Source organism: Heterodontus francisci, chromosome 13 (genome assembly GCF_036365525.1).
Source record: "Heterodontus francisci isolate sHetFra1 chromosome 13, sHetFra1.hap1, whole genome shotgun sequence".
Taxonomy (NCBI): Eukaryota; Metazoa; Chordata; class Chondrichthyes; order Heterodontiformes; family Heterodontidae; genus Heterodontus; species Heterodontus francisci.
In genome coordinates this window covers 109,963,671-109,986,121 of record NC_090383.1, presented here as the reverse complement: position 1 = coordinate 109,986,121, position 22,451 = coordinate 109,963,671, and the positions used below count along the sequence as shown (strand labels likewise).

Here is a 22,451-nt window from a genome sequence, read left to right as displayed (position 1 = left end):
AGGTTACTGATTGTTAAACTTCACTAGTTTCCTGATTCATTTCAGTAAACATGACTGCTACAGCACAAGGCTTACCTGTGCGGTACCAAAGTGATCATAGAACAAAGTAGGAATCACATTCAGATTAAGAGGTTCTTCCTGGGCATCTCTGCAGCTGTAACAATACAAGTAAATTAAGTAACATTAACTACCTCTATAAAAGGGATGTGTTCCTTTTCAATGAAAAAGCTTACAACTTCCCTAGCTGAAGGCATCAAGTAGCAAACAAAAATACATGTACAGCCTGGGAGATGTGCTCCCTTGTTTGATTTTGACTTCAGCTCTTGAATGTTCCCAGGTATAGAGAAATGGAAAAGGCTGCTCCCCAGTGAACTTGATCCATCTGGGACCAACCATTTTAATCCCACTTGCAAGCAGCCTTTTTAGTCCTCCAGGGCTGAGAGCTTCAAATGTGGAAGATTCAGCTATCAAGGGGAGAAAGAAAAAAAAAGTGTGAGCGTCGTGTTTTTGAGGTGGGAGCAGAACTGTATAATTCCTCATTCCAAAAGGTTGGATATCCTGCTCTAAGGAGAAGCCAGAGAGCAAGGTGATCACTCAAGCTGGCATCTACAATAATTTTAGACTCCTCGCCAGATCTCATTTTGAATTTAGACCAGTATGTGGGTTGTTTAACAAAAGCACCCAAGTACCATTTAATTGCCAGATAGGTGTTTAGAAATACTCCGACTGTCCTCAACTGCAACAGGACATATATAAGCTAGCAGAATGGGCAGACAAGTGGCAGATGGAATTTAACAGAGAAATGTGAGGTGATGCCTTTCCCTTCTGCCAAAATGTAATATAGACTGAATGGCACAGGTCTAAAGAGTGTGCAGGGACAGTGGGTCCTGCAGGTTCATGTGCATAGAACTTAGTAGGTGGCAGGACATATTGAGTGGGTAGTTAGCAAAGCATATGGGATCTTGGGTTTCATAAATAGAGGCATATTTGTACAAAAGCAGGGACGTTATGCTGAAGCTTTATAAAGCTCTGGTTAGGACACAACTAGAGTACTGGGTCCAGTTCTAGTCACCACACTATGAGGGTCCTTGAGGGTGCAGAGGAGATTTACCAGAATGGTTCCAGGGATGGGGGAATTTTAGCTACAAGGTTAGCTTGGAGAAGGTGGGATTGTTCTCCTTGGAGCAAAGGAGATTGAGGGGAGATTTGATTGAGGTGCACAAGATGACAGGTTTACACAAGGTAAACAAAGAAAAGCTGTTCCCATTAACTGATGGTACAAGGACTAGGGGACACTGATTTAAGGGTTTTGGCTAGAGATGCAGTAGGGGATTGAGGGGAAGAAGTTTGTTTATACACAGGAAGCGATAATGACTGGGAACTCACTGCCTCTGTGGCTGGTGGAAGCAGAGACAATCAATGATTTCAAAAGGAAATTGGATGGACATTGAAGGAAATAAAATCACAGGGCTATGGATATAGAGGGGAGAATGGGACTGACCACTCTAGAGAGCCAGCATGGACTCAATGGGCTGAATAGCCTCTGGCTATGCCAAAATGACCACGAATGGTTCCACCTCAATTTTGAGCAGCAGAGAATGTGTCTGAAAACAAGAGCACACTTGTCCTCAGGCTGTGCATCCAAACTTGCCCCACATAGCACAATCTCAAACTGAGCGTGGGAGTTCTGACTTGAATAAGTAGTTCCTTTTGGGCAGTTTAAATGATAAAGGGACTTTTTTGTTCCCATCTAACCCAAAATAAGGCGGCCAAACTAAAGGATTCTCCATGTAGGAGTGTTTTTGACTTAAAGACTTATTAGATCAACCTCCATCAATTATAAAACTGAAAGATGTCTTTGGACATCTGACCAAAATCACTAGTTGCAACCATCCTGGGATTTAATGGAGACCATGGAAATTCAGAGTACATCGGAACAATCCTAGAAAAATATTGCGGCCCACATATAGTGCTCAACGGACACCATGCATTCCAGGCAATGTAATAACTGGGAACGAAACAAAAACTGTCATCTTGTATAAAGTTCATGAATTGGCTGCATGCAGTTAAATGTTCACTGATGCAGATTTATAGTTACTCTCCCAAATGTTGGACATGGTAATTCAAGACCAAGTGTAGCCTTCAGGTGAAGAGTTAGAGGTCAGGAGTTAATTATACCAGTGCATGCATATGTAATTTAGTCTCAAATATATCATACATTCTATCCTTTTTTTTTTATACTCTGCTTATGAATTCCCATCAGTATTTCTCATACCTGATCGTCAGGTTACCCTTGTTTGTGACCGAGTTGCACCATACATTAAGGCCATCACTCACTGTGGCACTGGCAACCAGCATCAGCAAACCAATGGTGCAGCTAAGAAGCATGCTTACAAATTCTGAAAAAGGTGATCTACAAAAGAGATATGATAATTACTTAAAAGATGACATACACAATGATCAACACTTGTATTTATATAGCACCTTTAATGTAATAAAACACAAGAAATAGGAGAAGTAGACCATATGGCCCATCACGCCTGCGCCACCATTCAATACAATCATGGCTGATCTTGGGCTTCAATTCCACTTTCCTGCCCACTCCCCACACCCCTCCATTCTCTAAGACCAAAAATCTATCTATCCCAGCCTTAGTAAGTTTGCGGACGACAAAGGTTGGTGGAGTTGTGGACAGTGATGAGGATTGTCAAAGGATACAGCAGGATTATAGATCGGTTGGAGACTTGGGCGGAGAAATGGCAGATGGAGTTTAATCCAGACAAATGTGAGGTAATGCATTTTGGAAGGTCTAATGCAGGTGGGAAGTATACAGTAAATGGCAGAACCCTTAGGAGTATGGACAGGCAGAGATCTGGGCGTACAGGTCCACAGGTCACTGAAAGCGGCAACAGGTGGATAAGGTAGTCAAGAAGGCATACGGCATGCTTGCCTTCATTGGTCAGGGCATAGAGTATAAAAATTGGCAAGTCATGCTGCAGCTGTACAGAACTTTAGTTAAGCCACACTTAGAATATTGCGTGCAATTCTGGTCGCCACACTACCAGAAGGATGTGGAGGCTTTGGAGAGGGTACAGAAGAGGTTTACCAGGATGTTGCCTGGTCTGGAGGGCATTAGCTATGAGGAGAGGTTGGATAAACTCGGATTGTTTTCACTGGAACGACGGAGGTGGTGGGGTGACATGATAGAGGTTTACAAAGATATAAGCGGCATGGACAGAGTGGATAGTCATAAGCTTTTTCCCAGGGTGGAAGAGTCAGTTACTAGGGGACATAGGTTTAAGGTGAGAGGGGCAAAGTTTAGAGGGGATGTGCGAGACAAGTTCTTTACACAGAGGGTGGTGAGTGCCTGGAACTTGTTGCCGGGGAAGGTGGTGGAAGCAGGTACCATAGAGACATTTAAGAGGCATCTTGACAAATACATGAATAGGATGGAAATAGAGGGATACAGACCCTGGAAGTGCAGAAAGTTTTAGTTTAGGCCAGCATCAAGATCGGCACAGGCTTGGAGGGCCGAATGGCCTGTTCCTGTGCTGTACTGTTCTTTGTTCAATGCATTCAATGATGGAGCATCCACAACCATCTGGGGTAGAGCATTCCAAAGATTGACCCCTTATCTTGACTGTCTTCATGTTTTAAATTCCCTGACCAGTGGGAACAATCTCTCAGCTTCTACCCTATCAAGCCCTTTCATAATCTTGTACATCTCAATTAGATCGCCTCTTATTCTTCTAAACTCCAGAGAATATAAGCCCAATTTACTCATCCTCTCATAGGAGAACCCCCTTATCCCAGGGACCAATTTAGTAAGTCTTCGCTGCACTGCCTCTAGCGCAAGTATATCCTTTCTTAAATGTGGAGACCAAAACTGCACAGTATTCAAGGTGCAGTCTCACCAAAGCCCTGTACAATTTTATAAGACTTCTTTACTCCTGTACTCCATACCCTTGCAATAAAGGCCAATGTCAATTTGCCTTCTTAATAGCCTGCTGCACCTGCATGTTAACTTCGTGCATTCCTTGTACGAATACCCCAAGTCTCTCTGAACATCAACACTTACCAGTTTGCTTTTCTACTTTCACGACCAAAGTGAACAACTTCACACTTCCCTACTCCACTTGCCATCTTGTTACCCACAACCTGCCTATATCTTTTTGCAGCCTCTCTACATCCTCCCCACAGCTTACCTTTCCACTGAGCTTTGCATCAGCAAACTTAGATACATTACTCGGTCTCTTCATCCAAGTCATTAATATACAGTGTAAATAGCTGAGGCTCCAGCATTGATCCTTGCAGCACCCCACTATTCACTGCCTGCCAACTTGAAAATGCCCCATTTATGCTCACTCTCTGCTTCCTGTCTGTTAACCAATCCTCTAACCACATTAATATATTACCCCCCAACACCATGAGCCCTTATCTTGCCCATTAATCTTTTGACTGGCCAAGAGAGTGTGGGAAAATGGCGCACTGACACGGAACACAAAGTCCGAGTGTATCAAGCCTGTGTCCTCAGTACCTTGCTCTACAGCAAGAAGGCCTGGACAACGTGCATCAGCCAAGAGAGACGTCTCAATTCATTCCATCTTCACAGCCTCCGGAGAATCCTTGGCATCAGGTGGCAGGACCGTATCTCCAACAGAAGTCCTCAAGGCGGCCAACATCCCCAGCATATACACCCTACTGGGCCAGCGGCGCTGGAGATGGCTTGGCCATGTGAGCTGCATGAAAGATGGCAGGCCAAGGAGACATTGTACAGCAAGCTCGTCACTGGTATCAGAGCCACCGGTCGTCCATGTCTCCGCTTTAAAGACGTCTGCAAATGCGACGAAGTCCTGCAACATTGATCACAATTCGTGGGAGTCAGTTGCCAGTGACCGCCAGAGCTGGCGGGCAGCCATAAAGGCAGGGCTAAATAGTGGCGAGTTGAAGAGACTTAGCAGTTGGCAGGAAAAAAAAAGACAGAAGCACAAGGGGAGAGCCAACTGCGTAACAGCCCCGACAACCAATTTTATCTGCAGCACCTGTGGAAGAGCCTGTCACTCTAGAATTGGCCTTTATAGCCCACTCCAGGCACTGCTTCACAAACTGACCACCTCCAGGCGCTTACCCATTGTCTCTCGAGACAAGGAGGCCAAAGAAGAATCTTTTATGTGGCACTTTATCAAATGCCTTTTGAAAATCCAGGTATACTGCATCTACTGGTTCCCCTTTATCTAGCCTACTACTTACATCCTCAAAAACAAATTTGTCAAACAGGATCTCCCTTTAGTAAAACCATGCTGACTTGTTCTAATCATACTATGCTTTTCCAAGTGCAATGTTGAGACTTCCTTAATAGTTTCCAGCATCTTCCAATGACTGATGTTAGGCTACCTGGCCTGTAGTTCATTTTCTACCTCCTCTCGAAAAGTGGCACTTCACAAGAGGATCATAAAACAAAATGGCACATAAGCCACATAAGGAGATTAGGTAGGATGACCATAAGCTTGGTTGAAGATGTAGGTTTTAAGGAGCATCTTAAAGGAGGAAAGAGGTAGAGAAATGGAGAGGTATGGGTAGAGTATTCTAGTGCCAAGGCAACTGAAGGCACAGCCACCAATGATGGAGCAATTAAAATTAGGGATGCTCAAGAGGCCAGAATTAGAGCAGCACAGGTAACTGAGGGTTGTGGAGCTGGAGGAGATTAGAGATAGGGAGGAGAGAGGCCATGGAGGGATTTGAAAACAAGGATGAGAATTTTAAAATCAAGATGTTGCTTGTCCAGGAGCCAATGTAGGTCAGCAAGCACAGAGGTGATAGGGGAACAGGACAGGACTTAGAGTCAGAGAGATACAGCACTGAAACAGGCCCTTCTGCCCACCGAGTCTGTGCCCATCAACCACCCATTTATACTAATCCTACATTAATCCCATATTCCCTACCACATCCCCACTATTCTCCTACCTACACTAGGGGCAATTTACAATGGCCAATTTACCTATAAACCTGCAAGTCTTTGGCTGTGGGAGGAAACCGAAGCACTTGGTGCAAGTTGAAACACAGGCAGCAGAGTTTTGGATGGCCAAGTTTACAGAAGTAGAATATATGAGACACCAGCCAGGAGTACATTGGAATAGTGAAGTCTCGAGGTAACAAAAAGCATAAATGAGGGTTTCAGCAGCAGATGAGCAGAGACAGAAGCAACATTCGATGTGATCAGGACCATATTATACGTAATTAATGCTTTATGAAAATTCAAGTTATTAGTCATTTGATAGCCATAAAACAAATCTAATCTATAAGCTCCCCCACCACCAGTTAGGCTGACTGGCCCGTAGTTACTCTTTTTAAAAAATCAGTTTTTAAACTTTTGAAACCCTCCAGTCCGTGAGCACCACTCCCAAATCAAAGGAAAGATGCAGCCAAAGGCTCTGCCATTTCCACCCTTACTTCCCTCAGCAACCAAGAATGCATCCATCTGGACTGCATGACTTCCACTTTGAGTACTGCCAACTGTTCAAGTACTTTCCCGGCATTAATAATTGGTCTTGTTTCCAATTAATTTCTTGTGAAATAGCTGTCCTCAGATGCAGCCTTGGTATTTAAGTTCAAATAATTCACTGCCTCACTCATTTCCTGAGTATTCACCAGCAAACTACAGCATAACAAACTCAACTGACATCTACACAAGTTGGATTCTTGAGTCAGTATGATGGAATCAGTTTGTCTAGTTTTCATTTATGAAGTTTGATGGAATTATCTTAACACACCTGCTATTTCTCAATATCTATTACATTTCCATCCTCCACTCAGAATTCAGTCATGCACAAGTTAAAATTCATTGGTTCACCAAGCATTATCCTCAGTTCATGTATGCACGACTCAGTTTATTTAGTCATTTCTTGTATTTAATACTCTATTTAGCCTTCAAATTTAACCTGTGGCATCTATTTTTCATAAGGATATCTTTTTTCAAAACCACTTCAAGCATACTTCAATTTCTACTTTTCATCCATTATTTAATTCTACTTTAATACTCCCTGAAACTTTAGTAAATATAATGCTAAAGTATCCTCAGTCAAACAAATGTGTTATTTTCAGCCTGACAAATTTGATGATCACCAAGTGCATGATAATTTCCTAGTTACTAATCCTTTGATGGGCTAAGTACTAAATTGGTCATCAGTACTCACTGTTGCATGTCAGATTCAGGAATGTAATGTCGCCTTTAACCAACTGAATTAGTTTTAGCTCAGATGCAAAGCATTATATTTATAATAAAACCATCAACATACATATGGTATAGCTGTATTAGTCTTGCAAAATGAACACATGCTTAAGATATAAATGCTTTAACTTTGCATGACTCACCTTTCCTCTCCCATTATTTTCTTCTACTTAATCTATTCTAACTGGCTATCCTCAAACATTTTCTTTTCCCTGACTCCCCATTGGAGATGGGATAAATTCCAAAATAGTGGATTTGCACAGCTCCAAAAAAAAAAAAAAAGAGACCCAAACTTTCTAACCCAGCTAAAAATCTGATATCTGAAGATTGACAGTCACGGGTCGTGGCCTGGTCGTTTTGTCACACAAACTCGTATGTTCTGCAGGTGAACAAGTAAATAGTTATTGGCAGTCCAGATCACAACTAGGCATAAAATCATCTCCAGAGTAGAACCACCAAGCCACCTCTTACTTTCCCACTGTTAACTTGCCCACCTCACCATTGGATTTTGAAATTCCTTAGCATTAAATTCTCTGCAATACAGTTTCTCATTTACCCAAGCTGCTATTTGTCCACCTTAAATTGGCAGTTGGCAGTTACTATCATTCAGTTGTATTCAAATTACTTCTGCCATTATCTTTTAATAATGTCACATCTACACCTGTTAAAACAATTCAATAACCAATTGGCTCCAACTCTGGTCCATCTTCAGCTTGTAGCCAGTTGTGTTTTTTGATGTTTAGTTACTTGACCAGATATGAAAACAATCCTAATAAGTGAAAGTATCTGGCAGACCCAACCCTTGTTCCTGGACACAGTGAAAGGTTTGGCATTATTATTCTGAGCTATGAACAAGAAGGGAATGGAGGCAAACTGAATGGCTTTGGACTGCACAAAATAGGGGCAAAAAGGAGCCAATAATGTCCTCCCACTGCATTAAATAGAATCTGTAGTACAGAAACAGGCCATTCAGCCCAACTGGTCTAAGACAGTATTTATGCTCCACACAAGCCTCCACCCACCCCTCTTAATCTAAGCCTATCAGAATATTCTAGTATTTCTCCCTTGTGTTTATCTAGCTTCCCCTTAAAAGCTAGGCTAATCACCTCAACTATTTCTTGTGGTAGAGAGTTCCACATTTTAACCATTCTTTTGGTAAAGATGTTTCTCCAAAGTGCCCTATTCGATTTATTCGTGATTAACTTCTACTTATGGGACCTAGATTTGGTCTCCTGACGAGTGGAAACACCTCCTCTATCAAACCCCTCATTATTTTAAAGACCTCCTTCTGCTGCTTGCTCATTTACTCAATAATCATTTACTCATCGAGTATTAAAGAATCACTCCCTTACAAATCTACTTCAAATGAATCCTAATTAGAAATTGAGTTCTGCTGAAAGATCAGAAACTGGAAATGTTAACACTTTCTCTCCACAGATGCTGCTAGACCTGCAAGGATCTCCAGAATTTGTTTTTATTCAAGTATAAAAAGTCAGTTTTTTAAAATACAGCTGAATTTTTAGTATCCAAATTAAAAGCATGTAATACATTACAGAAATGTTATTTACTAATTACTGAAATTAATCAGATTCAGGTGGTGAAATTAGAGAATTTATTGACACACCCTAGAGGATTCATCATGCTCAGTTCTCCATGTCCAGTCAACAGGAGCACTCAAGACAAAACTGATTTAGCACAAAATGAGATTTCAACTTGAACATTTTTTAAAAACATTGCTAAGACATTTCATTATATCAGTCACAACTAAATAAAGCAAAGAATTCCTCCTATTTTCTAAAACTTTTTACTTTGAACTATAAACCATTTTCCCTTCAACAAATTCCAGTGCTTTATGCTGACTATACTCAATGAGAACTAAACTCCTTCTCTTTGACCACGTAAAATTCATCACCAGTATTTCACAGCAAGTAAACAAATTGAAATTCTTTAAGCTTTTTATTTTGGCATAAGAAAACTGAATTTACCAAATCAATCTCAAAATTATTCTGTAGCATAGAACAAAGCCCAAGGTGCAAAATACTAAATAATGGGAAAATTTTCATTGAATTAAATGCACATGCCACGTGAAAATAATTTAACTGTACTCAACCAGACCTGAAAAATTGCATGTTTTCTTCCAGTTCTTAAATAGAATTTTTGTCACAAAATTCCCAATGAAATCTCCATTCACATGAAATATCAAAATAGTAATCATATCTAGACTATTTGTAGCCAAAATGCACCCAGGGTAGGTTACAAGTTACAACTTAGTTTTGAAGGACCAGTCACTTTACTTAATATATCCGAGAAGAAAGCATAGGCATGAATAGAAGGAGCAGGAGACGACCATTTAGATGCTAGAGCCTGTTCCACCATTTAATGAGTTCATGGCTGATCTGCAACCTAACGCCATATACCCCCTCAATACCTTCCATTAACAAAAATCTATCAATCTCAGGTTTAAAATTGACCAATAATTATCACATCAATTGCTATTTGTGGAAGAGTTCTAAACTTCCACCACCCTTTGTGTGAAGTGTTTCCTAATTTCACTCCTGAAAGGTCTAGCTCTAATTTACTATGCTCCCCAGTCCTAGAAGCCAGTTCCTCATCTGTTCCCTTACTGTCTTGAAAACGTAAAATCACCCCTAGGGAATATAACCCTAGTTTGTGTAACTTCCCCTCTTAACTTAGAGTCCAGGTATCATTCTGGTAATTCTATGCTGCACTCCCTCAAAGGCCAGTCCTCCTCAAGCTGCAAACCTGATAAATGATCATAGTTATAATCCTCTTCGATTATTCTGCACAATTTTGCTCCTTCGGTACTTCAGCACGTTAAGTGCAACTCCACTTTAAACAGACAACTTTTCTCCAACCAACCCTTCCATACAACAAACCGATTCCATTGCGGAGTGATTAGCCCAATGCAGCCAGCTTTTAAAAATGAAATTACAGCAAGAGGGCACTGAACCGATCCCAAAACTCGTCGCAGTTTTTTGAGGAATGACTGTTAAATTATTTGCATTGTAAACTGAATGGAGCCTGATTTACAATTTCCAAATGCAAAATTTCATCCGCAGCAGGGTCAGAACAGAAGTTAATGGAAATCAAAGAGAGTGAGCTAGTGGATAGTAGGAAGGCGGCTGGTGCTTACTCCTCCAAGCCCTTGCAGAGGCTGTAGGTGCTCCTGAAACCCTGCAGCGCCGAGTAGGCACAGCTGAAGATGCCCATGAAGAGGGTGAAGCGGCAGGCCGACGGCGGACCCCACCGCTCCAGTCGGAAGCACAGCGCCTGCGCACACCCGGCGCCCGCGCTGCCGTTCTCGCGCTGCCAGCGCCCCGCCCCGTACAGCAGGCAGCGACCCCGCAACTCGTGCTGATCTTGGCCCAGCGGCACGGCCGCAAACAGCGCTAGCACGAAGGCCAGCAGGTAAGCGGTGCACTGACAAAACAAAAGCCGGTTGCTGATCCCCATCATCGCCACTCAAAGGTCGTCGTCTTCTCGAAGATCAAGGGTTTTGTTTTTAAAAAAAAAACTTTGTACGTATTTTAAATTCGCACGCAGCCCGCAATCTCCAACGACCACCTATTAAAATTGTTGGCCAACGCCTTCTGCTCGCGCGTGGATCCTCGCGGGTCGTTCAAATAGAGGCGGGTAAAAGGGGGCGGGGCCCTTATTTAAAGTCACAGCACGCATAGGAACAGGAGGAGACAGGAGGAGACCATTCAGCCCCTCGAGCCTGTTCCACCATTCAATGAAATCAAGGCTGATTTGTGACTGAACTCCATATCCCTTAATACATTTGGTTATCAAAAATCTTATCAATCAATCCTACTCCTGCTCCTATTATCTTAATCTCAATTTTAAAATTAACAATTGATCTCGCATCAATCACTGTTTGCGGAAGAGAGTTCCAAACATCTACCACCTTATGTTTTGTAAACATGTTTCCTAATTTCATTGAGGAAAGGTCTGGCTCTAATTTTTAGACTATGCCCCCTTGTCCTTGACTCCCCGGTTGGCGGAAATAGTTTCTTCCAATTCCCTAACTGTTCTCCTTTAATATCTTGACTACTTTGATCAAATCACCCCTTAACCTTCTAAATTGCAGGCAATACAAACCCAGTTTGTTTAAACTCTCCTCGAAGCTTAACCCTTGGAGCCCAGTATCATTGCGGTAAATTTATAGTGCACTCCCTCCAAGGCCAATATATCCTTCAATAAAAGCAAAATACTGCGGATGCTGGAAATCTGAAATAAAAGCAAGAAATGCTGGAACCACTCAGCAGGTCTGGCAGCATCTGATCCGAAGAAGGGTCACTGACCCGAAACGTTAACTCTGCTTCTCTTTCCACAGATGCTGCCAGACCTGCTGAGTGGTTCCAGCATTTCTTGTTTTTATTTCCAATATATCCTTCCTAAGGTAAGAACTTTCTCAAACACTCCATGAAGGGGTAGGGGGTATATATTTGTTACTTTAAAATACCTTCACATTTTCTGCCCAACAAATTCATTTTTTTTAGCTGCTTTTTCTTTCTGAAATCCAGAGTCACCTATTGTAGCACCCCTAGAGGCTTTATGGTTGGGATCAGTTAACTGCACAGTGGGACTGTTCTGGCCTCTGTTGCTCAACTATTCATTGAATAAACTTACTGATCCATCAGAGCAGTCCTGGATGTTTGTTTACTTTCTCTGGCAGAGTCCCATGATGGATTCTTTTCTTGGTACAAATGGCCACTTTAGCCTTACAGTTATTGCACTGGACTAGTAGCATGAACCTTGTGAGTTCAAATCCTACTATGGCAAATTAATCTGGTAATTTGTGAGCTGACACCAGAATATGGCCATGGTAGTTGCTGGATTGTTTACCAATATCCTTCAGGATAAGGAATATCCAGTCTGTCTGAATGGTGACTTGATCCCACTAATTGGCTCTTAACATCCTTAGGGCAATTAGGAATTGGCAGTAAGTTGCCAGTTTTGAGCTCAAATTAAGACCTTTAGACGGACTAGTCTTTCAGGTAAAATGGTGCCAGCCACTCCTGATTATCAGGCTGAGTGTCTTATGTTTTGAAATTTGGTATGGTGAGAGTGACTGCCCTTGACATCAAGCAGCCCTAGTAAAATTGAAGTCAATGGTAATCAATGAAAAATCTCTCCACTGGCTGGAGTCATACTTAGTACAAAGCAAGATGGTTGTTGTTGGAGGCCAATCATCTCAACGCCAGGAAATCACTGCAGGAGTTCCTCAGGGCAGTGTCCTAGGCCCAACCATCTTCATCTACCTCGTCAATGACCTTCCCTCCATCATATGGTCAGAAGTGGGGATGTTCACTGATGTTTGCACAGTGTTCAGTAGCATTCACAACTCTCAGATCATGAAGCGCCCCAAGCCTGCATACAGCAAAATGACCATCTCTAACAAGAGAATATCTAACCATCTCCCCATGTTGGTCAATGGCGTTACCCCACCATCAACATCCTGGGGGTTACCATTGACCAGAAACTTAACTGGACCAACCATATAAATATTGTGACTACAAGAGCGGATCAGAGACTGGGAATTCTGCGGCCGGTCCGCCATCAACAATGCATAAGTCTGGAGCATGATGGAATACCCCACACTTGCCTGGATGAGTGCAGCTCCAACAGTACTCAAGTATTTGAACACCATTCAGAACAAAGCAGCCCATTTGATTGGGACCCCCATCCACTAAAACATCTACTCCCTCTGTCAACGGCGCACATTGCAGCAACTCACAAAGACTTTGACAGCACCTTCCAAGCCCGTGACCTCTACTACCTAGAAGAACAGCAGACGCATCAGAACACCACCACCTCCAAGTTTCCCTCCAAGTCACACGCTTTTCTGACTTGGAAATATATTGTTGTTCTTTCACTGTTGTTGAGTCAAAATCCTGGAGCTCCCTCCTAACAGTGCTGTGGAGTACCTACATCACACCACCACCTTCTCAAGAGTAGTTAGGGATGGGCAATAAATGTTGGTCTTGCTAGTGATGCCAACATCCCATGAATGAATAATTTTTAAAAGTACTGTCCAATATATAACCACATGATACACAATCCAGGAATGTAACAATGGTATCCTTTGTGATCCAAACTGGACATTAGTGTCTTTTATACCTGTAATTCTATCTCTGAAAATAGATTGATAAAACACTTGATCAGCCACAAATCGTTGCATGGTTTTATTTCATAGCATGTAATTATACAACCAACAGTTATCAGATTCAGCCAGTTCAAGCAGTACAATTTATCTTTGTGTAATAAACCAAAATAATGAATATGCCACACTGCCCAATATCAGTGTGTCATCTTGCTTGACTTTTTTAAAAACTCTTAACTAAGCTTTAGCTCTAGCATACTAAGCTTCCTTCAATCATTGCATGGCCTCACTGACTACAACCTTGACTGGGCCTGTCTGACTTTGCTGGCCGTGCCTACACGGTCTTCTTGTTTAAATGCCTGATTGACTACTCAGATGTGTGTGGTTTCTTCTCTCTGTTCACAAACAGAAATGGGTCAGAGATGAAAATAATAACCAGTCCCCCATAAAGTGACAGTACAAGTTATGCACACAATCAACAACTTACATTTATATAAGAATGGACTGGAAAAGCTTCTATCGGTACGTAAAAAGGAAACGTTTGGCTAAGACAAATGTGGGTCCATTACAGGCAGAGTCAGGAGAATTTATAACGGGGAGTAGAGAAATGGCAGAGAAGCTAAATGATTATTTTGTGTCTGTCTTCACTGAGGAAGATACAGGAAATCTCCCAGATTTAGTGATCCAAGGGATTAGGGGGATGAGGAATTGAAGGAAATTAGTATTAGTAAGAAGGTTGTATTGGAGAAATTAATGGGGATGAAGATTGATAAGTCCCATGGACCTGATATTCTACAGACTGTTGAAAGAGGTAGCTATGGAGATAGTGGATGCATTGGTGATCATCTTCCAAAATTCTATAGATTCTGGAGCGGTTCCTGCAGATTGGGAGGTCACAAATGTCACCCCACTATTTAAGAAGGGAGGGAGAGAGAAAATAGGGAATTACAGGCCTGTTAACTTTACATCAGTGGTTGGGAAAATGCTGGAACCTATTCTAAAGGATGTGATAAATGGACACTTGGATAATAATGGGATTGTCAACATGGATTTATGAATTGGAAATCGTGTTTAACGCACCTGTTGGAGTTTTTTAAGGATGTTAGTAACAGAATTGATAAAGAGGAGTTGGTGGACGCGGTATACTTGGATTTTCAAAAGGCCTTTGATAAAGTCCCCCACAGGAGGTTGGTTAGCAAAATTAAAGCTCATGGGATAGGAGGTAATATACTGGCATGGATTAAGGATTGGTTAACAGGCAGAAAACAGAGAGTAAGAATAACCGGGTCATTCTCGTGTTGGCAGGCTGTGACTAGGGGTACCGCAGGGATTTGTGCTTGGGTCCCAGCTGTTCACAATGTATATCAATGATTTGGATGTGGGGACCAAATGTAGTATTTCCTAGTTCGCGGATAACACAAAATTAGGTGAGAATGTGTGTTGTGAGGAAGATGCAAAGCAGCTTCAAGGGGATTTGGAAAGCCTTAGTGAATGGGCAGGAATGTGGCAGATGGAATATAATGTGGAAAAATGTGAGGTTATCCACTTTGGTAGGAGGAATAGATATGCAGAGTATTTCTTAAATGGTAAGAGATTAGAACGTGGAAATATACAAAGGGACCTGGTAGCAAAAACAGGAAGGCAGGTTAGTATCTGAACGGCTATAAACTGAGAGAGGGGAATATGCAACGAGACCTGGGTGTTCTCGTATACCAGTTGCTGAAGGTAAGCATGCTGGTGCAACAGGCAGTAATAAAGGCAAATGGTATGTTGGCCTTCATAGTGAGAGGATTCGAGTACAGGAGCAGGGATGTCTTGCTGCAATTATACAGGGCCTTGGTGAGGCCACACCTGGAATATTGTGTGCACTTTTGGTCTCCTTAGCTGAGGAAGGATGTTCTTGCTATAGAGAGAGTGCAGCGAAGGTTTACCAGACTGATTCCTGGGATGGCAGGACTGACGTATGAGGAGAGATTGAGTCGTTTAGGATTATATTCGCTGGAGTTCAGAAGAGTGAGGGGGGGGGTGGAATTTCATAGAAACCTATAAAATTCTAACAGGACTTGACAAGGTAGATGCAGGAAGGATGTTCCCGATAGTGGTGGAGTCCAGAACCAGGGGCCATAGTCTAAGGAAAGGTAAACCTTTCAGGACTGAGATGAGGAGAAATTTCTTCACCCAGAGAGTGGTGAGCCTGTGGAATTCACTACCACAGAAAGCAGTTGAGGCCAAAACATTGTATGTTTTCAAAAAGGAGTTAGATATAGTTCTTGGGGCGAAATGGATCAAAGGATGTGGGGGGAAAGCGGGAACAGGTTACTGAGTTGGATGATCAGCCATGATCATAATGAATGGCGGAGCAGGCTTGAAGGGCCGAATGGCCTACTCCTGCTCCTATTTTCTATGTTTCTATGAAAGCTAACATGCAGGTGCAACAAGCAATTAAGAAGGCTAATGGTATATTAGCCTTTTATCACAAGAGGATTTGAGTACAAGAGTAGTGAAGTCTTGCTTCAGTTGTATAGAACCTTGGTTAGACTACAGCTGGAGTACTGTGTGCAGTTTTGGTCCCCGTACCTAACGAAGGATAGTATTGCCATAGAGTGCAACGAAGTTGACCAGACTTGTTCCCAGGATGGCGGGACTGTCCTATGACAAGAGCTTGGGGAAACTGGGCCTGTATTCTGTAGAGTTTCGAAGAATGAGAGGTGATCTCATTGAAACCTACAAAACACTTAAAGGGATAGGCAGGGTAGATGCAGCTGTTTCCCTAGTTGGGGTGTCTAGAACCAGGGGACACAATTTCAAAACACGGGGAAGCTACTTAGGACAGAGATGAGGAGAAATTTCTTTACTCAGAGGGTTGTGAATCTTTGGAATTCTCTACCCCACAGGGCTGTGGAAGCTCAGTCATTGAGTATGTTTCAAGCAGTGATTGACAGATTTCTAAATACAAATGACATAAGGGGATATGAGGAGAGTGTGGGAAAAAGGTATTGAAGTGGATGAGCAGCCATGATCATATTGAATGGCGGAGCAGGCTTGATGGGCTGAATGGCCTACTCCTGCTCCTATGTTCTTATGTTCCTATATTGTGCCTTTAATGTAGTAAAACATCCCAAGGCAATTCACAGAAGCATTGTCAGACAAAATTCAGCACCAAGCCTCATAAGAAGATGTTTGGACAGGTGATAAAAATCTTGGTTAAAGAGGTAGGTTTTAAGGAGCATGTTAAGAGATTTAGAGAGGAAATTCAAGAGCTTAGAGCCTGGACAGCTGAAGACATGGCCACTATTGGTGGAGCAAAGGAAATCGACATGCACAAGAGGCAAGAATTGAAGGAGTGCGGAGTGCAGGGTTAGAGGAGGTTTCAGAAATGGGGAGCAGCAAGGTCCTGGAGGAATTTGAACACAAAGATAAGGAATTTTAAATTTGGAGTGTTCTGAACCAGGAGTCAATGAGCACAAGTGATGGGTGAATGGGGGAAATTTTTCAGCTTTTTTTTCTCTTTTTTTGCTTCCCTCAAGAGTTTGTGTGATTGATAGGTGGGGAGGAGCGGATGTGACCAATGATTTGTCACGCTCCTTGTCTGACATCCAGTATTGGGCGAGCAGAAATATTGTGAAGACCAAAGCTATTTTCTTTGGCCTCCACCTGAATTCCATTCCCAAGCCACCAATTCCATCCCCTTCCCTGCCTACAGTCTGACTTGATATGCTCTCAATTACCAAGACTGCCTATTTCCACCTCTGTAATACCAACAGTCTCTGCCCCACCTCGGCTAATCTGCTGTCCATGTATTTGTTACCTCCAGACTTAACTATCCCAATGCTCCCCTGGCATTGCACCCATCTTCCACCCTAAGTAAACTTGAACCCTTCCAAAACTTTGCTGCCCGTATCATAACTCTCCCCAAGTCCCACTCGCACTAATACCCTAATACCTTCTACAAGAAGTGGCCTCACTCAGGAATTCCTCCAGCTCCCCATTGATTGCTTGCAGTAAATCTGTAATCATTCACATGAACTGGCAACTTTATCCATAGGTCGGTGACGTCCATGAAAAGAAACACCCTGACATTAACCTAGTTCTGTACTTGTACAACTTGTGGTTCTCCTTAACTTATGCAACAAAGTGGCTTCCACTGTTGAAGATATGAACAAAATACAATAATAGTTGGTGGATGTGGTGATACACATGACGGATATTGTGTTTAGTTTTTGAAATGAGTGCTGCATATTGAAAGCTGTAGTTTTGGTGAAGATTGTATTTGCACAGCTTGCAGTCTGGCTGTTGGAGGGGTATAAGAGGCGCAGAGCGGGAGAGGGTGGGGTTGCACTTTGTTTTCCGGCGGCCGTTCCAGTTCGCATTCCAGCCGCGCTCAGGCAAAACGCTCCGTAGCTATGGCGACAGCCAGGCCTTACGACCTGATTGTTTTCGGCGCCTCCGGCTTCACCGGCCAATTTGTGGTGGAGGAGGTGGCTCGAGCGGCCTCAGAGGCGGATTCGGATTCGGATTCGCAGCGACCGCTGACATGGGCCGTGGCTGGCAGGAACCGGAGCAAGCTGGAAGAGGTGCTGGAGCGGGCGGCTAGCGTCCTGGGTGAGTCTCAGGCCGAGGGATTCAACCAGGCCGAGGGAGGCCGAAACCCAGAGTGAGAGGGCGGTGGGGTTGTAAACATACTATAGCTAGTTTTTGGAAGACCAGTGCCAGAAGGATCATTTAAAACGGTTTATTCCATGCTTTAACTTATTTTAAAACGGCCAAACATTTCTTCTGCCGATTGCTCCCCAGTTGCCCCCTTTGCTCTTCTATTGTAAAATTACTGAAACGTTTGCAATTTTTTTGCCAGAGCTGTCAACGCCGAGGCGATGTTGTTTAGAGTCATATTTCTGGTCCCTTTTCTTCACCCCCAGGAGTGAAACGCATCGTCAGTTAATTTAAATGCACGGAGGCACTTTTTTAAATTTTAGCTCTAATTTTTAAAACTGTGAGCTGGTGCTGTTTGGACATTGATTTCTGCAGTTTGAATAACAGCGGTTTGCACTTCATGTGTAGAAAGCGACCTGAGGCACTTCACAATTAGGAGTCAGACCCAAGTAGGAAATGCTGGAAGACTAGGAGAGATGACCAAAGCCACTGTTGAAGATGTAGGTCTTAAAAGGCACTTTGAAGGTGGAGATAGGTGTAGCAAGACAAAGGATTTTAAGGTGGAATTTCCATTGTGAGTAAATGGGATTGTACATTGCTGGCAAGACCAGCATTTGTTGCCCATGACAAGTGAGTGGCTTGTTAGGGCATTTCAGTGGGCAGTTGAGAGCAGTGGACAGTTAGGAGGCATTGCTGTGGGTCTGGAGTCACACTTTGGCCAGATCAAGAAAGGATGGCAGATTTCCTTCCCTAAAGGACATTAGTGAACCAGATATGTTTTTTTATAACAATTGATAATTGAATTCCAGATATTTTTATTTGAATTTTATTAATGAATTTTAAATTCCACCAGCTGCCATGCTGAGATTTGAGCTCCTGTCCCCAGGGCATTAGCCTGGGCCACTGGATTACAAGTTCAGTAACATTCCCACCACCATCTCCCCAGAACTGATGAAAGACCAACGATAATGTAGTAGATCAGTATTGGAAGAATGGAGTTTGCAGCTAAGGATGTAGGGCTCAAGGAGGTTGCAAAGATAGGAAGAAACTTTTTAAAAAGTATTCTGGAAGTATTGGCATTGTTCACAAAGCTGACATTCAATGCCAATCTCTAGTTGCCCTTGAGAAAGCTGGTTGTGGTCTAAAGTCTTGAAACACTGTAGTCTTTGTGATAAAGGTACTTCTACAATGTTGCTTGTTAGGGAGTTCCATGATTTTGAGCCAATGACAATGAAGGAAGAACAATTAATGTTCAAATCAAAAAGCTGTGTGACTTGGAGGTGTTTCCATACAGCTGCTTCCCTTTCCCTTCTAGATGGTGGAGGTTGTGGGTGTGGTAGGTGCTGCAAAGAGGCCTTGGCAACTTGCATTGCATGCTGTTGCTTGTACATGCTATCCATGGTAGGACAGTGGTACAAGTAGTAAGTGTTTGAGCTGGTGGGAGGGCTACTTTGTCCTAGATGGTGTTGAGCATTTTAAGTGTTGCAGCTGCACCCATCCAGGCAAGTAACAATATTCCATTACATATCTGACTTGTCCCTTGTAGCTGGTAGTGAGGCTTTTTGGAGTCAGAAGCAAAGCCACTTGCCACAGAACACTCAAGCCTGTCAGCTGCTATAGTAGCCTGGCATTTATGTTGCTGGTCAAGTTGAGTTTCTGGTGCACACCCCACACCTCCGCAGAATGTTGATTTTTTTTTTTTGTGGGAGGTTTTCAGATACGGTACAGGCAATAGAGCTCTGGATATTTTGGAATTTATGTAGGGTGGAAATGGGGAGACCTGTGAGAAGGGCATTAGATATGTCCAGTCTGAAAGGTCATAAAGATGTGGATGAAAGTTTTAGAGGCACTGGGGGTGATGTCGCAATGTTGATGAGCAATATTTTGAGGTGGAAGTAGACAGCCTTGGTGATATCCTGGATCTGTGGTTTGAAGGTCACCTCAGGATCGAGGAGTTGTACACCATCAGGTTGAGCATGAGTGATCATCCAAGAGGGTAGTGGGATCACAGCATAGGGAATGGAATTCCTGGCTGAAGCTAAGATAGCTTCGGTCACGCCAACTTTTATTTATGTTTCAGAAACTAATGAGCCAAACTCTAATTTTAATCATAATTGCATCCTATCTGCCATTCCAGTTCTATAATAAACATGACATTGCCAATGTGCTCTTTCACTGTACCCTGCAGCTGCAGTCTACTCAGCAATTCAGATTCTTAATTTAGCCATGATAGGCTAACTGGACTTGTTAATCTCATGTTTTAAAACAATAGTTGAATTGTCTGTGGTATAGTTGAAATATTTGTCTTTTACTTACCAGCAATGTCAAATAATAACAAACTTTTTTTTAGATCTGATTAGAGGGTCACAGCTGCAAACTTATTTTTGTATGCATTTATTTTCTGCAGTAGGAGGAGCTACTCTAAGGCTGCAGCCAGTGTTTTTCACCCAATTGCTGGGCATTTTGCAAGCTTAATGGTGAACTTTCCTGCTTTGCCCTTCCCAACTTGTGGGGGATGGGTACCTGCTTTCCACTCAATACATGAAGATGACTGAGTTTAAAAATTCAATGGTGCAAGATATTAAGCTTGTATTATTAAAGGAGACTTGTATGTTGTTTTAATATTGCAATGGGTGTATCAAGGTGTGCAAAAGTACACCAAAAAAAACAAGTGTAGTACATTTTTAATGTGGACTAGTATTTGACATGTTCCATTGTACCCAGTCTGAATGAAATATATTTTGTTACAGAAGAAAAACATTATTTTGCAAAATGTATAAAGGGACAAATATGATCTTGTTTCAGGAACTCCAGAATTGAAGTCTAAAGAATGTATAATTTGTGATGTCAATGACCCACTCTCGCTTGCTGCAATGTGCCAGCAAGGATCAGTGATCCTCAACTGCGTGGGACCAGTATGTATATGTTTGAGTACAAAAGCAAGCAATCTAGCTGCCTTATTGCAGCAGTGTAGTCTTATCAATTTTATTTAAAGAATGTATTTGCAATGTGTTTCAGAATAGTGGATTAAATATTGTGTTATTTGAACTCTCATGTTTTTGCTTTAATGGAGGAGACTTAATTTCCTGCAGTATACTGCCATCTGATGCATACACAAGATTGAACAGAATATGTAGGACAGGAAAATGATTTATCTACATGAAGTGTTTAGAATAAAAAGTTTGGGCCAAGAAACGTAATTGTGCATCTACTAATGATTCATTCTGTAGAGATGGCTGATTATTTGATTTTTTTTTTTCTAAATCCTGTTGTCACTGCACAAAGGCTAGACAGGATAAGAATTAATTCAGTACTTGCTGTGTTTAGCTACAAAATTCTTTGGAAGGTGAGACAGATCAAAAGTTTGGAATCAATTATATCTACTTGGTGCTAAGTGCCATTAATAGCTAGCATTTTAAAAATACAGTTATAAATTATCTATACCTTTCTGATAAAAGTACATTCTAATACATATGCAGCTTTAGTGATGCATTAGAATGCATATTCATGGTTGCTGAGCTGCTGTGTAAAATCCCCTAGATATAGCCAGCAAGATAATGCAATGTCTAGACATTTAAGCACAGTTCATTTCTCATATCTCTATGTTGTACTATAATTTAGATAAGATTTTTGTAATAGATACTAAAGAATAGAATTAAATTATCTTCAAAAATCAATATGGTATTACTCAGTACTTGCATATGTTAAAAACAAACGATGAAATTTGTATTTTTAATTAGACTTTAATGGCTTAGGTCTTAACCAAAGGATTGACAGATTAATCATAACCTACAAAAAAAAAAGTCGGATGCCCATGCATTTGTAAGTTAATTTGTTGTTGTTTTTAACATAGATTTTATTTTTAGCTATTAGAAATGACAGTGTGTCTTTTTTTTTTACAATGCAATACACTAAATAGGAGCAATGATATAACCTGACGTTGCTGGTAGCTGACCCCAGACTTTCCGTTATTAGTACAGGTTTTTTGGTGAGCCGGTGGTGAAGGCCTGTATTGAAAATGGAACCCACTGTGTTGATATTAGTGGTGAACCCCAGGTATTGATGATTTTATCTTTTAAGAAATGATCGGTATTAAGCAATTTTCTAATCTGTTTTATATGCATTTCTCCAGAAGATTTCAATATTTTCAAAATGCTGTCTTGTATTTTTTATGTTTCCCTATCATCAATCCTAAATCTGAAGACCTTACAAACACTAGTTACTATATATGATTAAAGGTGTTAGTACAGTCCCTTTGAACTTAATCAGTTATTATATTACATAAATATTATTTATAAGTGAAAATCTGAAGTACTGGTTAGACCTAGGGACAAAAATTCTGAAACTAAGGATGGTATTACAGTACATAAACTTTGACCAGCCCTAATGCCCATGTGATCAGATACTGTTGCAATGGTTATGGGAGGGATTATATTTTTGGTATCT

General features: G+C 41.8%; 2 protein-coding genes across 4 annotated transcripts in view; one reads left to right on the top strand and one right to left on the bottom strand.

Moving 5' to 3' along the window:
• The window catches only part of LOC137376583 (transmembrane protein 179-like), a 31,894-nt gene extending 21,038 nt beyond the window's left edge, over positions 1–10,856 (bottom strand). For both annotated transcript variants that reach the window (XM_068045414.1, XM_068045413.1), the window contains exons 1-3: positions 10,383–10,856; positions 2,276–2,413; positions 76–154 (exon numbers count right to left, since the gene is read on the bottom strand). In XM_068045414.1, coding sequence (XP_067901515.1) covers positions 76–154; positions 2,276–2,413; positions 10,383–10,705 — 540 coding nt within the window. In that variant the 5' untranslated portion in view covers positions 10,706–10,856. The remainder of the gene's footprint in view (positions 1–75; positions 155–2,275; positions 2,414–10,382) is intronic.
• The window catches only part of sccpdha.1 (saccharopine dehydrogenase a, tandem duplicate 1), a 65,712-nt gene that overhangs the window by 23,757 nt on the left and 19,504 nt on the right, over positions 1–22,451 (top strand). Inside the window, exons 1-3 of one of the 2 annotated variants that reach the window (XM_068045411.1) lie at positions 17,482–17,957; positions 20,811–20,920; positions 21,981–22,061. In XM_068045411.1, coding sequence (XP_067901512.1) covers positions 17,759–17,957; positions 20,811–20,920; positions 21,981–22,061 — 390 coding nt within the window. In that variant the 5' untranslated portion in view covers positions 17,482–17,758. Of the gene's footprint in view, positions 1–17,481; positions 17,958–20,810; positions 20,921–21,980; positions 22,062–22,451 lie in introns of those variants that run through there. The other variant, XM_068045412.1, reaches the window with a different exon arrangement.